This window comes from Poromitra crassiceps, assembly GCF_964638095.1.
Source record: "Poromitra crassiceps genome assembly, chromosome: 3".
In the NCBI taxonomy this organism is placed as follows: Eukaryota; Metazoa; Chordata; class Actinopteri; order Beryciformes; family Melamphaidae; genus Poromitra; species Poromitra crassiceps.
Genome location: NC_139625.1, coordinates 1,468,314 through 1,483,311, shown reverse-complemented (window position 1 = coordinate 1,483,311; position 14,998 = coordinate 1,468,314). Strand labels below are relative to the sequence as shown.

The 14,998-nt window shown below is 43.1% G+C and overlaps 1 protein-coding gene across 1 annotated transcript in view; it reads left to right on the top strand.

Annotated features, from left to right (window-relative positions):
* The window catches only part of nemf (nuclear export mediator factor), a 30,880-nt gene that overhangs the window by 7,368 nt on the left and 8,514 nt on the right, over window positions 1-14,998 (top strand). The window contains exons 12-21 of the mRNA XM_083633966.1: window positions 3,571-3,779; window positions 3,860-4,042; window positions 4,203-4,266; window positions 8,974-9,062; window positions 9,199-9,302; window positions 9,440-9,502; window positions 9,621-9,733; window positions 12,466-12,523; window positions 12,971-13,029; window positions 14,424-14,544. Coding sequence (XP_083490092.1) covers window positions 3,571-3,779; window positions 3,860-4,042; window positions 4,203-4,266; window positions 8,974-9,062; window positions 9,199-9,302; window positions 9,440-9,502; window positions 9,621-9,733; window positions 12,466-12,523; window positions 12,971-13,029; window positions 14,424-14,544 — 1,063 coding nt within the window. The remainder of the gene's footprint in view (window positions 1-3,570; window positions 3,780-3,859; window positions 4,043-4,202; window positions 4,267-8,973; window positions 9,063-9,198; window positions 9,303-9,439; window positions 9,503-9,620; window positions 9,734-12,465; window positions 12,524-12,970; window positions 13,030-14,423; window positions 14,545-14,998) is intronic.

Sequence of the window (14,998 nt, the reverse complement as noted above, 5' to 3'; positions counted from 1 at the left end):
TGTGTTCAGTAAGATAATCTTAACAAATCAGCAGGAGGCCCCAAAATACCCTTTCCCTGGCCACATAATGACATCATCAGGCACATCACACGATGATTGTGGAGCATCATGCCCCGGGCATGACATCATCAGTGTGTATGACATCATCAATCAGGGGTGTCTGCATGCTCACTTGATGGATTGTGTTTGTTTATAATATGACATTTCAGTCACCACTGGCCACCACCCGATCAGCCAGTAATACAAAAACTAGTGTCTTAAAAAGTATCAAAGGTAAGTTACAATGTTTAATGAGTGACATAAAAAAAAACATGTTTTTTGAGGAACTGCTGGAATATGAAATGATAATTTTTTATTGGAAAGATATGTAACCGAACGTCTAGACTTTATTACAAGAAAACAACTACACCGGGGCATTTTTGACCCACTCATGCATCTAAGGGTTAATGTTATAAAGTGTTGTAGCTTTGTAACTACCACCATTGGATTCCTTGACCCTGAAAATGTAGGTTTAGCAGGTAAAATCAATGTTCCATCTTATTTACAAGCCAAGATATGACAAAACGTAAATTTTAGGGTGACCATTTTGTAAATTCCAATATGGCTGCCACAGACATCTGGGCAAATGGAAACATTGATTTTCATTCTTATACAATACCCTTTCCAAAAATGTATAGTTTTGCTAATCTCCCAAAAAATCCCACAAAAGTTCAAATCAAAAGATAATGACTGACTACTGGGGAACGACGCAGCGCCCAGCCGCCCACGGCGCACCCCGGCTTTGTCGAGGTGAAGTCCACCTTACCGCTGCTGTGGTCAGTCCTGCTGCCTATCACTGACCTACTCATGTTGTAATGTGCATACAGCTTCACTGACCTACTCATGTTGTAATGTGCATACAGCTTCACTGACCTACTCATGTTGTAATGTGCATACAGCTTCACTGACCTACTCATGTTGTAATGTGCATACAGCTTCACTGACCTACTCATGTTGTAATGTGCATACAGCTTCACTGACCTACTCATGTTGTAATGTGCATACAGCTTCACTGACCTACTCATGTTGTAATGTGCATACAGCTTCACTGACCTACTCATGTTGTAATGTGCATACAGCTTCACTGACCTACTCATGTTGTAATGTGCATACAGCTTCACTGACCTACTCATGTTGTAATGTGCATACAGCTTCACTGGACTACTCATGTTGTAATGTGCATACAGCTTCACTGACCTACTCATGTTGTAATGTGCATACAGCTTCACTGACCTACTCATGTTGTAATGTGCATACAGCTTCACTGACCTACTCATGTTGTAATGTGCATACAGCTTCACTGACCTACTCATGTTGTAATGTGCATACAGCTTCACTGACCTACTCATGTTGTAATGTGCATACAGCTTCACTGACCTACTCATGTTGTAATGTGCATACAGCTTCACTGACCTACTCATGTTGTAATGTGCATACAGCTTCACTGACCTACTCATGTTGTAATGTGCATACAGCTTCACTGACCTACTCATGTTGTAATGTGCATACAGCTTCACTGACCTACTCATGTTGTAATGTGCATACAGCTTCACTGACCTACTCATGTTGTAATGTGCATACAGCTTCACTGACCTACTCATGTTGTAATGTGCATACAGCTTCACTGACCTACTCATGTTGTAATGTGCATACAGCTTCACTGACCTACTCATGTTGTAATGTGCATACAGCTTCACTGACCTACTCATGTTGTAATGTGCATACAGCTTCACTGACCTACTCATGTTGTAATGTGCATACAGCTTCACTGACCTACTCATGTTGTAATGTGCATACAGCTTCACTGACCTACTCATGTTGTAATGTGCATACAGCTTCACTGACCTACTCATGTTGTAATGTGCATACAGCTTCACTGACCTACTCATGTTGTAATGTGCATACAGCTTTACTGGACTACTCATGTTGTAATGTGCATACAGCTTCACTGACCTACTCATGTTGTAATGTGCATACAGCTTCACTGACCTACTCATGTTGTAATGTGCATACAGCTTCACTGACCTACTCATGTTGTAATGTGCATACAGCTTCACTGACCTACTCATGTTGTAATGTGCATACAGCTTCACTGACCTACTCATGTTGTAATGTGCATACAGCTTCACTGACCTACTCATGTTGTAATGTGCATACAGCTTCACTGACCTACTCATGTTGTAATGTGCATACAGCTTCACTGGACTACTCATGTTGTAATGTGCATACAGCTTCACTGACCTACTCATGTTGTAATGTGCATACAGCTTCACTGACCTACTCATGTTGTAATGTGCATACAGCTTCACTGACCTACTCATGTTGTAATGTGCATACAGCTTCACTGACCTACTCATGTTGTAATGTGCATACAGCTTCACTGACCTACTCATGTTGTAATGTGCATACAGCTTCACTGACCTACTCATGTTGTAATGTGCATACAGCTTCACTGACCTACTCATGTTGTAATGTGCATACAGCTTCACTGACCTACTCATGTTGTAATGTGCATACAGCTTCACTGACCTACTCATGTTGTAATGTGCATACAGCTTCACTGACCTACTCATGTTGTAATGTGCATACAGCTTCACTGACCTACTCATGTTGTAATGTGCATACAGCTTCACTGACCTACTCATGTTGTAATGTGCATACAGCTTCACTGACCTACTCATGTTGTAATGTGCATACAGCTTCACTGACCTACTCATGTTGTAATGTGCATACAGCTTCACTGACCTACTCATGTTGTAATGTGCATACAGCTTCACTGACCTACTCATGTTGTAATGTGCATACAGCTTCACTGACCTACTCATGTTGTAATGTGCATACAGCTTCACTGACCTACTCATGTTGTAATGTGCATACAGCTTCACTGACCTACTCATGTTGTAATGTGCATACAGCTTCACTGACCTACTCATGTTGTAATGTGCATACAGCTTCACTGACCTACTCATGTTGTAATGTGCATACAGCTTCACTGACCTACTCATGTTGTAATGTGCATACAGCTTCACTGACCTACTCATGTTGTAATGTGCATACAGCAGAGGATGAATATTGGTCTCGCATTGCGAATAGAACGACTTATAAACAGCCTCCCGGTGTTTTGAGCTCAGGGCAGGCAGCTGCTGTGACGCTCCGCCTCCCTCCGCTGTGTAATCATTGAAAGGGTGCGTTTGTTTTTCTTCGGGCGCGTGCAAGTGGGGTGGAGAGGGGGAGATAATACTGGCCTGGGAGAATCGCGAACCTGCCTTTCAGTTCGATGATCGAAATCGAACGCTCATTTCGATCGATTTCTCGATCTGAATCGAGATTGTGACAGCCCTAATCGCTATATATCACGATATGGTTCATTCATGTATGCATGTGGACAGGATATCAATCTAAATGTACACTAAAGGAATTGTGTTGCAGGAGGTGGACAGGATAGGAATCTAAATGTACACTAAAGGAATTGTGTTGCAGGAGGTGGACAGGATAGGAATCTAAATGTACACTAAAGGAATTGTGTTGCAGGAGGTGGACAGGATAAAGGGTGAGCTGGTGGAGATGAACCTGGCTGTGGTGGAGCGGGCGCTGCAGGTGGTGTGCAGCGCTCTGGCCAACCAGGTAGACTGGACTGAGATAGGCCTCATCGTGAAGGAGGCCCAGGCTGCCGGAGACCCGGTGGCCTGCGCCATCAAGGATCTAAAGCTGCAGACCAACCACATCACTATGCTCCTCAAGTGAGACCCATCGTTGATACAGAAACATATAAGTACTGTGGACCAGTCGGTGCCCTTATCTCATATCATTTGCTCTCCAGGAATCCATATATTACTGAGGAGGAAGAAGAGGAGGATGTGGCTGAGGAGGAGAAGGAGAAGGAGGTGCAGAAAGGGAAGAAGAACAAGAATAAAGACAAAGGACAGAAGAACAAGCTGCAAAAGAACAAGCCCATGTTGGTGGACGTGGATCTCAGCCTGTCAGCCTACGCCAACGCCAAAAAGTAGGTTTCATGTGGTTAGTCACAAGTTTCCCCAGGCTTTTACCAGCTTAATGGGCTATCCAGGCATTCATCTCTTGTGATCTGTGTTTTGATGTTTTTGACCTTTATGTGTACTTGTATTTGCTTTGAATGCGAAAATAAAAAAATCCCTCCTTTTTAGATACTATGACCACAAACGGACCGCTGCAAAGAAGGAGCAGAAAACTGTTGAAGCAGCACAGAAGGTGAGAACGCTCTTTATGTATCTTCTCCACAGACAGGCTTAAAGGAACAGCTCACCCTAAAATCCAAAAAACCTGTAGTGCTATTTATCAATCGACATTGTTTTGTGTTAGTTGCCTGAGTTTTGGAGATATCTGGCATAGTGATGTCTGCCTTCTCTCCAATACAATGGAACTGGATGGCATCCATCTGGATGGCATCCACCACTGGATGTGGTGCTCAAAGTGCCAAAGAAATACATTTGAAAAACTCAACAGCAATGTCTCCTTCCAGAAATCATGACCTGGTTACTCAACTGAACTACTCCTACAGCTGCTAGCTAGCTGCAGTTTTATGTAGGAACTAGCTAGCAGCTACTGGGTGTAGTTCGGTCTAAAGAAAATAGTTCCTACATGAAACTGCTCACAACAAGGTTTGTGGATTATATAAGCAGGTCATCATTTCCATTGTGCCATCCAGTTCCATTGTATTGGAGAAAAGGCAGACATCTCTACGGCCAAATTATGTCCCAACTAACACAAAACCATGTAGATGGATAAATAGCACTACAGGTGAGAGGAAAAATATGTATTTTGGATTTTAGAGTGAGCTGTTCCTTTATGACCAGAGTAGTGAGGGCAGCTGGTGATTTTTCTCTAGCCCACACACAAGCCCAGGATTTATTTGGGTTCATTTTCCTAATTACTTTTTAACTCCCAGACTGTCCCCATGTTAGGCAACAAAAACAAATACATTATAGCACTGTCTTTGCCTATCCTGTTGACATGATGTGTTAGTGTGGTGGGGTTAATATACCTGTTGACATGATGTGTTAGTGTGGTGGGGTTAATATACCTGTTGACATGATGTGTTAGTGTGGTGGGGTTAATATACCTGTTGACATGATGTGTTAGTGTGGTGGGGTTAATATACCTGTTGACATGATGTGTTAGTGTGGTGGGGTTAATATACCTGTTGACATGATGTTTTAGTGTGGTGGGGTTAATATACCTGTTGACATAATGTTTGAGTGTGGTGGGGTTAATATACCTGTTGACATGATGTGTTAGTGTGGTGGGGTTAATATACCTGTTGACATGATGTGTTAGTGTGGTGGGGTTAATATACCTGTTGACATGATGTGTTAGTGTGGTGGGGTTAATATACCTGTTGACATGATGTGTTAGTGTGGTGGGGTTAATATACCTGTTGACATGATGTGTTAGTGTGGTGGGGTTAATATACCTGTTGACATGATGTGTTAGTGTGGTGGGGTTAATATACCTGTTGACATGATGTTTTAGTGTGGTGGGGTTAATATACCTGTTGACATGATGTTTTAGTGTGGTGGGGTTAATATACCTGTTGACATAATGTGTTAGTGTGGTGGGGTTAATATACCTGTTGACATGATGTTTTAGTGTGGTGGGGTTAATATACCTGTTGACATGATGTGTTAGTGTGGTGGGGTTAATATACCTGTTGACATAATGTGTTAGTGTGGTGGGGTTAATATACCTGTTGACATAATGTGTTAGTGTGGTGGGGTTAATATACCTGTTGACATAATGTTTTAGTGTGGTGGGGTTAATATACCTGTTGACATGATGTTTTAGTGTGGTGGGGTTAATATACCTGTTGACATGATGTGTTAGTGTGGTGGGGTTAATATACCTGTTGACATAATGTTTTAGTGTGGTGGGGTTAATATACCTGTTGACATGATGTGTTAGTGTGGTGGGGTTAATATACCTGTTGACATGATGTGTTAGTGTGGTGGGGTTAATATACCTGTTGACATGATGTGTTAGTGTGGTGGGGTTAATATACCTGTTGACATGATGTTTTAGTGTGGTGGGGTTAATATACCTGTTGACATAATGTTTGAGTGTGGTGGGGTTAATATACCTGTTGACATAATGTTTGAGTGTGGTGGGGTTAATATACCTGTTGACATGATGTGTTAGTGTGGTGGGGTTAATATACCTGTTGACATGATGTTTTAGTGTGGTGGGGTTAATATACCTGTTGACATAATGTTTGAGTGTGGTGGGGTTAATATACCTGTTGACATGATGTGTTAGTGTGGTGGGGTTAATATACCTGTTGACATGATGTGTTAGTGTGGTGGGGTTAATATACCTGTTGACATGATGTTTTAGTGTGGTGGGGTTAATATACCTGTTGACATGATGTGTTAGTGTGGTGGGGTTAATATACCTGTTGACATGATGTGTTAGTGTGGTGGGGTTAATATACCTGTTGACATGATGTTTTAGTGTGGTGGGGTTAATATACCTGTTGACATGATGTGTTAGTGTGGTGGGGTTAATATACCTGTTGACATGATGTTTTAGTGTGGTGGGGTTAATATACCTGTTGACATGATGTGTTAGTGTGGTGGGGTTAATATACCTGTTGACATGATGTGTTAGTGTGGTGGGGTTAATATACCTGTTGACATGATGTGTTAGTGTGGTGGGGTTAATATACCTGTTGACATGATGTTTTAGTGTGGTGGGGTTAATATACCTGTTGACATGATGTTTTAGTGTGGTGGGGTTAATATACCTGTTGACATGATGTGTTAGTGTGGTGGGGTTAATATACCTGTTGACATGATGTTTTAGTGTGGTGGGGTTAATATACCTGTTGACATGATGTGTTAGTGTGGTGGGGTTAATATACCTGTTGACATGATGTTTTAGTGTGGTGGGGTTAATATACCTGTTGACATGATGTTTTAGTGTGGTGGGGTTAATATACCTGTTGACATGATGTGTTAGTGTGGTGGGGTTAATATACCTGTTGACATGATGTTTTAGTGTGGTGGGGTTAATATACCTGTTGACATGATGTTTTAGTGTGGTGGGGTTAATATACCTGTTGACATGATGTGTTAGTGTGGTGGGGTTAATATACCTGTTGACATGATGTTTTAGTGTGGTGGGGTTAATATACCTGTTGACATGATGTGTTAGTGTGGTGGGGTTAATATACCTGTTGACATGATGTGTTAGTGTGGTGGGGTTAATATACCTGTTGACATGATGTGTTAGTGTGGTGGGGTTAATATACCTGTTGACATGATGTGTTAGTGTGGTGGGGTTAATATACCTGTTGACATGATGTGTTAGTGTGGTGGGGTTAATATACCTGTTGACATAATGTTTGAGTGTGGTGGGGTTAATATACCTGTTGACATGATGTGTTAGTGTGGTGGGGTTAATATACCTGTTGACATGATGTGTTAGTGTGGTGGGGTTAATATACCTGTTGACATGATGTGTTAGTGTGGTGGGGTTAATATACCTGTTGACATGATGTTTTAGTGTGGTGGGGTTAATATACCTGTTGACATGATGTGTTAGTGTGGTGGGGTTAATATACCTGTTGACATGATGTGTTAGTGTGGTGGGGTTAATATACCTGTTGACATGATGTGTTAGTGTGGTGGGGTTAATATACCTGTTGACATGATGTTTTAGTGTGGTGGGGTTAATATACCTGTTGACATAATGTTTGAGTGTGGTGGGGTTAATATACCTGTTGACATGATGTGTTAGTGTGGTGGGGTTAATATACCTGTTGACATAATGTTTGAGTGTGGTGGGGTTAATATACCTGTTGACATAATGTTTGAGTGTGGTGGGGTTAATATACCTGTTGACATGATGTGTTAGTGTGGTGGGGTTAATATACCTGTTGACATAATGTTTGAGTGTGGTGGGGTTAATATACCTGTTGACATAATGTTTGAGTGTGGTGGGGTTAATATACCTGTTGACATGATGTTTTAGTGTGGTGGGGTTAATATACCTGTTGACATAATGTTTGAGTGTGGTGGGGTTAATATACCTGTTGACATGATGTGTTAGTGTGGTGGGGTTAATATACCTGTTGACATGATGTGTTAGTGTGGTGGGGTTAATATACCTGTTGACATGATGTGTTAGTGTGGTGGGGTTAATATACCTGTTGACATGATGTTTTAGTGTGGTGGGGTTAATATACCTGTTGACATGATGTGTTAGTGTGGTGGGGTTAATATACCTGTTGACATGATGTGTTAGTGTGGTGGGGTTAATATACCTGTTGACATGATGTGTTAGTGTGGTGGGGTTAATATACCTGTTGACATGATGTTTTAGTGTGGTGGGGTTAATATACCTGTTGACATAATGTTTGAGTGTGGTGGGGTTAATATACCTGTTGACATGATGTGTTAGTGTGGTGGGGTTAATATACCTGTTGACATAATGTTTGAGTGTGGTGGGGTTAATATACCTGTTGACATAATGTTTGAGTGTGGTGGGGTTAATATACCTGTTGACATGATGTGTTAGTGTGGTGGGGTTAATATACCTGTTGACATAATGTTTGAGTGTGGTGGGGTTAATATACCTGTTGACATAATGTTTGAGTGTGGTGGGGTTAATATACCTGTTGACATGATGTTTTAGTGTGGTGGGGTTAATATACCTGTTGACATAATGTTTGAGTGTGGTGGGGTTAATATACCTGTTGACATGATGTGTTAGTGTGGTGGGGTTAATATACCTGTTGACATAATGTTTGAGTGTGGTGGGGTTAATATACCTGTTGACATAATGTTTGAGTGTGGTGGGGTTAATATACCTGTTGACATAATGTTTGAGTGTGGTGGGGTTAATATACAAACGAGACCATGCTTTGGACAAGTCACCTAACCTTTTTGCCCATTTTCAAAGGCCTTTAAATCAGCAGAGAAGAAAACAAAGAAAACACTGAAAGAGGTGCAGACAGTGACCACCATTCAGAAGGCCAGGAAGGTCTACTGGTAAGACACACAGCAGCAGCTCATAAGGAACTAGATCAATTGATTCAGGCTTTGTTTCAATATATACATACCGGTGACAACCAGTGAGATCTTCAGCACCTTTTCTTCTGGTGCCTCATCTCGTCCTCTTTGTCAGGTTTGAGAAGTTCTTATGGTTCATCAGCTCAGAGAATTACCTCGTCATCGCAGGACGAGACCAGCAACAGAACGAGATGATTGTGAAACGCTACCTCAGGGCCGGTAACAGATACACACTCACACACACACACACACTCACACACACACACACACTCACACACACACACACACACAGATTCCTACAGACAGACGATGGTTGAGAGTTTGTTCATCCCCTCGTGTGACTTGACTTTTCTCAGGTGATATCTATGTTCACGCTGACCTCCATGGAGCGACTAGTTGTGTCATCAAAAACCCCTCAGGTAAACCTTCTCCCCTGGCTCTCACTCTCATCTTCTACACCTTTATGAGGACATTTCTTTTCAATAGTTTTTCACTCATCTTCTCCTCCTCTTCCCTTCCTCCATCTCCCTGCTCTAGGTGCTCCCATCCCCCCTCGCAGCCTGACAGAGGCTGGCACCATGTCTGTGTGCTACAGCGCTGCCTGGGATGCCAAGATCATCACCAGTGCGTGGTGGGTCCACCATCACCAGGTCAGTCATGAATGCAAGGCCACTGCACTGACTTGCTCCATTCTTTTTGTATCCATCCTGCACTAATGATGAATTCTTTACTTTCTATTCTGTTACATTTTGTTTGAGGTTGGATGGATCAGTCTCCTTTTGTTCTTTCATGTGTCCATCCGTCACACTTGATTGCTCAGACACCACCTATCAGATTTGGATAGGATAGGATAGACTAATCAGTGTTTCCCCTACCATTCTACAGTTCAAAGTGCCTTGTGTTATCAGAGGAAAACAAAAAGAGCTGAAGATTAGCAGAAAGAAAAGAAACTGATTAGCAGAGTTATGTATTATTATTATTATTATTATTATTATTAGTGGCCGGGCCAGCGAAGCGGCAGGGCCACTTATTGTATTTGCCTGTATTATTCTTCTTCCTCCCGGGAAGTTTGACTTCCCATGGATGAAAACTAACTAAACTTTGCACAAAGGTCCAGTCCCATGCCAAACGTCTTTGACACAAATTTGGGGCCAATAGTCCTAACGGTGGCACTACAGCGACCGTCTAAAGTTTAAAACTTAAAAAATTCATAAAAAATCAGGCATACGTGATACGGCTTTGCAACTTTCACCGAAATGTGCGCCTAAATGAGGGGAAACGTTTGTACAATGCAACCTATGGCCAATTATGAAGTCTAAAGACCGCAAAACTGCAAAAACTGCAAAAACGAATTAAACCCTACTCCTCCCACATTTTTTCTTCAAACGACACCAAACTTTAGCATCTGCATCGTTAGACTGTCCTACACAAAAGTATCGAAACAGATTTTCGATCGGTCAAAAATTGAGCCCACAGTGCATCAAAACGTTCAAGGTTCAGCGGGATAATCTTCACACATGAGGACCACTTTCATGAGTTTTGAAGCGTAACTGCGAGCCCTAGAGGTAAAAAGCTCGTGCTAAGCTAATCCAGAACTACACACTGTCGCATAGGCTTCCACGTCACGTCAGCACTCAACCTGGACTGTTGTTGATGTGTGCACTGATTACCCCGGGCTGAACGGGGCTGAACCAGGTGAGGGAAAGATAATTTCCGTGTTCGTCCTTGGAGTGGTGACGTTATTGACGTATATATCCCCATCGACTCAACAGTGTAGTCCCATTTAGCCGTTTGCTAGCTAGCCGCCCTTTTAACGGCACGTAAAAGCTTCAAAACTCGTAAAAGTGGTCCTCGTGTGTGAAGATGATATTACTAAACACTGGTTCGCGTTTGATTAAGCCAGCGTTGCCCAGAGAGATTATTAGAAGCATCGCACCAAAAACCCATTCAAAACTCCCATAGGCGAAAACTGTGAAGAACCAGGGCTGTTAAGCTTCTGGCATACTCTTCGCGCCCAGCCAAGCGCATAGGGCGCACGGCGATTATGACGTAATCGCACGGGGCGTGTCGGGGGGCGAGGCCTGAGCGCAGCGCGGCGCGTCCATGGAGATTTTTCTATCAGCGCATCGGGTTTTGCTGCCTGTGCCTGTGAGATCTCCGTGGTAGGCTATCAGTGGATATCTGCTGTGATTTAGTCCTCACCATCGTCAAGTTGCCTTAAGCTTCTGGCATACTCTTCGCGCACGCGCTGGAGGCGGGGCTCCGAGGAGGGCGCGCGCACTCTGCGCGGGCCAAAACAGAACATATTCAGTGCGCAGCTCCAGGCTCCAGGCAGTCTGAATGAAATTGAATGTAACGTTCCCAATTCTATGTATTAAATTATAAAAAACGACCCCTCCACATTTGGGAAGGCTAAGCCACACAACTAGTTCGTTATAATCGAACAGCATGCTTTGAAGGCAACTTTACGATGATGAGGACTCAATCACAGCAGATATCCGCTGATAGCCTACCACGGAGATCTCACAGGCACAGGCAGCAAAACCCGACGCGCTGATAGAAAAATCTCCATGGACGCGCCGCGCTGCGCTCAGGCCTCGCCCCCCGACACGCCCCGTGCGATGTCGTCATAATCGCCGTGCGCCCTATGCGCTTGGCTGGGCGCGAAGAGTATGCCACAAGCTTTAGAAGCATGGCGTTCGATTATAACGAACTAGTTGTGTGGCTTAGCCTTCCCAAATGTTGAGGGTCGTTTTTTATAATTTAATACATAGAATTGGGAACGTTACATTCAATTTCATTCAGACTGCCTGGAGCCTGGAGCTGCGCACTGAGTATGTTCTGTTTTGGCCCGCGCAGATTGCGCGCGCCCTCCTCGGAGCCCCGCCTCCAGCGCGTGCGCGAAGAGTATGCCAGAAGCTTTAGCATCGATGATTTCCGGACTCGTTACTGCGGCTCTCTATAGTTCAAAGCCTTGAGACTTGCCCAGCCACGACCCATTGCTGCGCAGCAGCCACTTTTTTGGCACGTAATAACTCCCACAATTTCTGCGCCACATAGACATGCCCGAACTCAAAACATGCGGCTTATTGAGGACAGGTGTGCTATGACTTTTCTAAGGGTTTGGTCAAGCGGTTTGGCACTTCTTTTGAATGGACCCAGACCCGGCCGGGTCCGGGTCGGAACCTCGGGTATTCGGGGGGTCGGGCATACCCGAAGACCTCTAGCGCAAAGCCTTGAGACTTGCCCGGCCACGACCCATTGCTGCGCAGCAGCTATAATTATTATTATTACTGTATTATTATTATTATTACTACTATTACTGTATTATTATTCTTATTATTATTCTTATTATTTATTGTGATGTTCTCTCTTGGGACAGGTGTCTAAGACGGCTCCGACTGGAGAGTACCTGACCACCGGAAGTTTCATGATCAGAGGTATGAAACACTTGCATAGAGATACATGCATTGTATAAGACACCAGAGCCAAAGAGGATACGTGTGATTTGTAACTGAGCTATGTGTAACAGCAGAACACCAGAGCCAAAGAGGATACGTGTGATTTGTAACTGAGCTATGTGTAACAGCAGAACACCAGAGCCAAAGAGGATACGTGTGATTTGTAACTGAGCTATGTGTAACAGCAGAACACTGATACGTGTGATTTGTAACTGAGCTATGTGTAACAGCAGAACACTGATACGTGTGATTTGTAACTGAGCTATGTGTAACAGCAGAACACTGATACGTGTGATTTGTAACTGAGCTATGTGTAACAGCAGAACACGTGTGATTTGTAACTGAGCTATGTGTAACAGCAGAACACTTTGTAACAGCTCTATGTGTAACAGCAGAACACTGAACATTTGATATGTTTCTTGCCAGGAAAGAAAAACTTTCTGCCGCCCTCTTACTTGATGATGGGTTTCAGCTTCCTCTTCAAGGTAAACACTATCCTGTTGGTTTAAAGGTAGAAGAAGAAGAAGAACTATATACACTCATACAAAAGTCATCCCTCTCAATCATCACTTATCAGAATGAGAAGAATCAGAGTCAGAAAAACTGAATTCATTCCCAAGGGGAAATTGAGTCATGCTACAGTTGCTCACACTGAGGTAGGGAAAGATATAAAAATATAGACATTATTCACCTTATTCTTTGCCCATACAAGGACGCTTCTGCATGATGTCATTTTGTAATCGTCTTTCCGGTTTTAGACACGGAAGTAGATTACGCCTACCGTAGTCATTTTTAGACTTGCCAAAAAGCTGTTTTCAAGCAAAAAAAAAAAAAAACGCTTTAAAGTTTTAATATTTTGCGGGTGAACATACTGTATATGTGACCAGTTTATCAGAATAACGCCTTGAGTTAGTTTATTTAACGAGCAGCGAGGACTGGGAGCGCTGACTGTGCTGGCCGGTCAGACTAGCTATCTGTCAAACCCTACTGTAGGCTACTGGCAGTGAGAAAACACTGTCGATGTGCTTTTGTAACTAACGTTAAATGCCGACCGGGTACAGCCATCGGCTCCTCGCAGCAGTAACGCTATGAACATGTAACTGAAGTTGGCTGCAGTGTAGCTTAATTCTGAATGTTGCCAAACTTCATTCATTATTATAGTGACGTTTTGTTGTGAAATTGGCCGCCAACTAGCGCTGAACCGGAAGAACAAATACAATTGCGTGTAACGCGGAAGAGAGAAAAAGTGGGCGTGGTGAATAAGAAGCATAGGAATGGACCATAAAAACAATAAAATAGAAGTTAGGCGGCCTATATACAATACAGTGTCACAAATATGTGCCTTCTCCTACAATCCTTATCAAGTACCATTGAGTACAAAGTGAAATATGTGAGGTACATAATATTATATTATATACAACAGTGTGAGTCATAATAATATCAATAATAATAAAGAGTAAGGTGCATTAGGTCCAGTCAGTAAAATCTGTAGCAGTGCGGATTATTGCACAGATTGCAGTATTTAGCAGTTATTGCACAGTCAGATATACAATATCAACAGTGGGTTTTTGATTTGTAGACAGTGGAGTGAGTCCCAGGCTATTATTGTCTGACGCTTTGACGGAGGAGTTAAAGTATTTGATGGCCACATTATGAGCCACTAGAATTGTGTGTCGGTGTGTTGAAGTGCAGAGACACTGCCCCCTGCCCTCCAGACAAGAACATTGCACAGGGCAGAACAGACTCCAGCAGGCTGCACTATCCAAACAAAAGTGGGAAATGCGGCACATTCCAAGAGGGTTTTGCGAGGCGTTTGGAGCTTATACCTTCATAGTTTGGAGGTGTGTGTGTGCATATTTGCTTTTCTGCCTCCATGTAGGTTGATGAGCAGAGCATGTTCAGGCACCGAGGGGAGAGGAAGGTGAAGACCATAGAAGAAGACATGGAGGAGGTGACATCCAGCACCGCTGAGCTGCTGGAGGACGGAGAGGAGCTGATAGGTAGGGGACACAAAATGAACCACAGTTATTAAGTTTGTAACTCTTATATTCAGGTTTGCAGTGGAAAATAAAAGGAATTCACAGAACCTGTAACTCGGGATGGGCATGAGGATTAATCAGTGATCGATAATTGATTGTTAAGAATTTGAGAGATAATCGATCGTTAAGAATTTTTGTATCAAATAGATGTTGAATGAATGAATTTCACTACATGGCAGCAATAAGACCTCTTACCAGGGGAGCACGGTGGCTCAGTGGTAGAGCTGTCGCCTCGCAGTCAGAAGGTCCTGAGTTCGATTCTCGCCTGGGACACTGCGGGCACTGTGGTTGTGTTCCCCCCATATCTTCAGTGCCTACTGCCCTGGTGGGGTATCTCGTCGTAAGGGCCTTTCTGTCTGTGTGGAGTTTGCATGTTCTCCCCGTGCTCCCCCAGGGGGGTTCCTCCGTATATAAC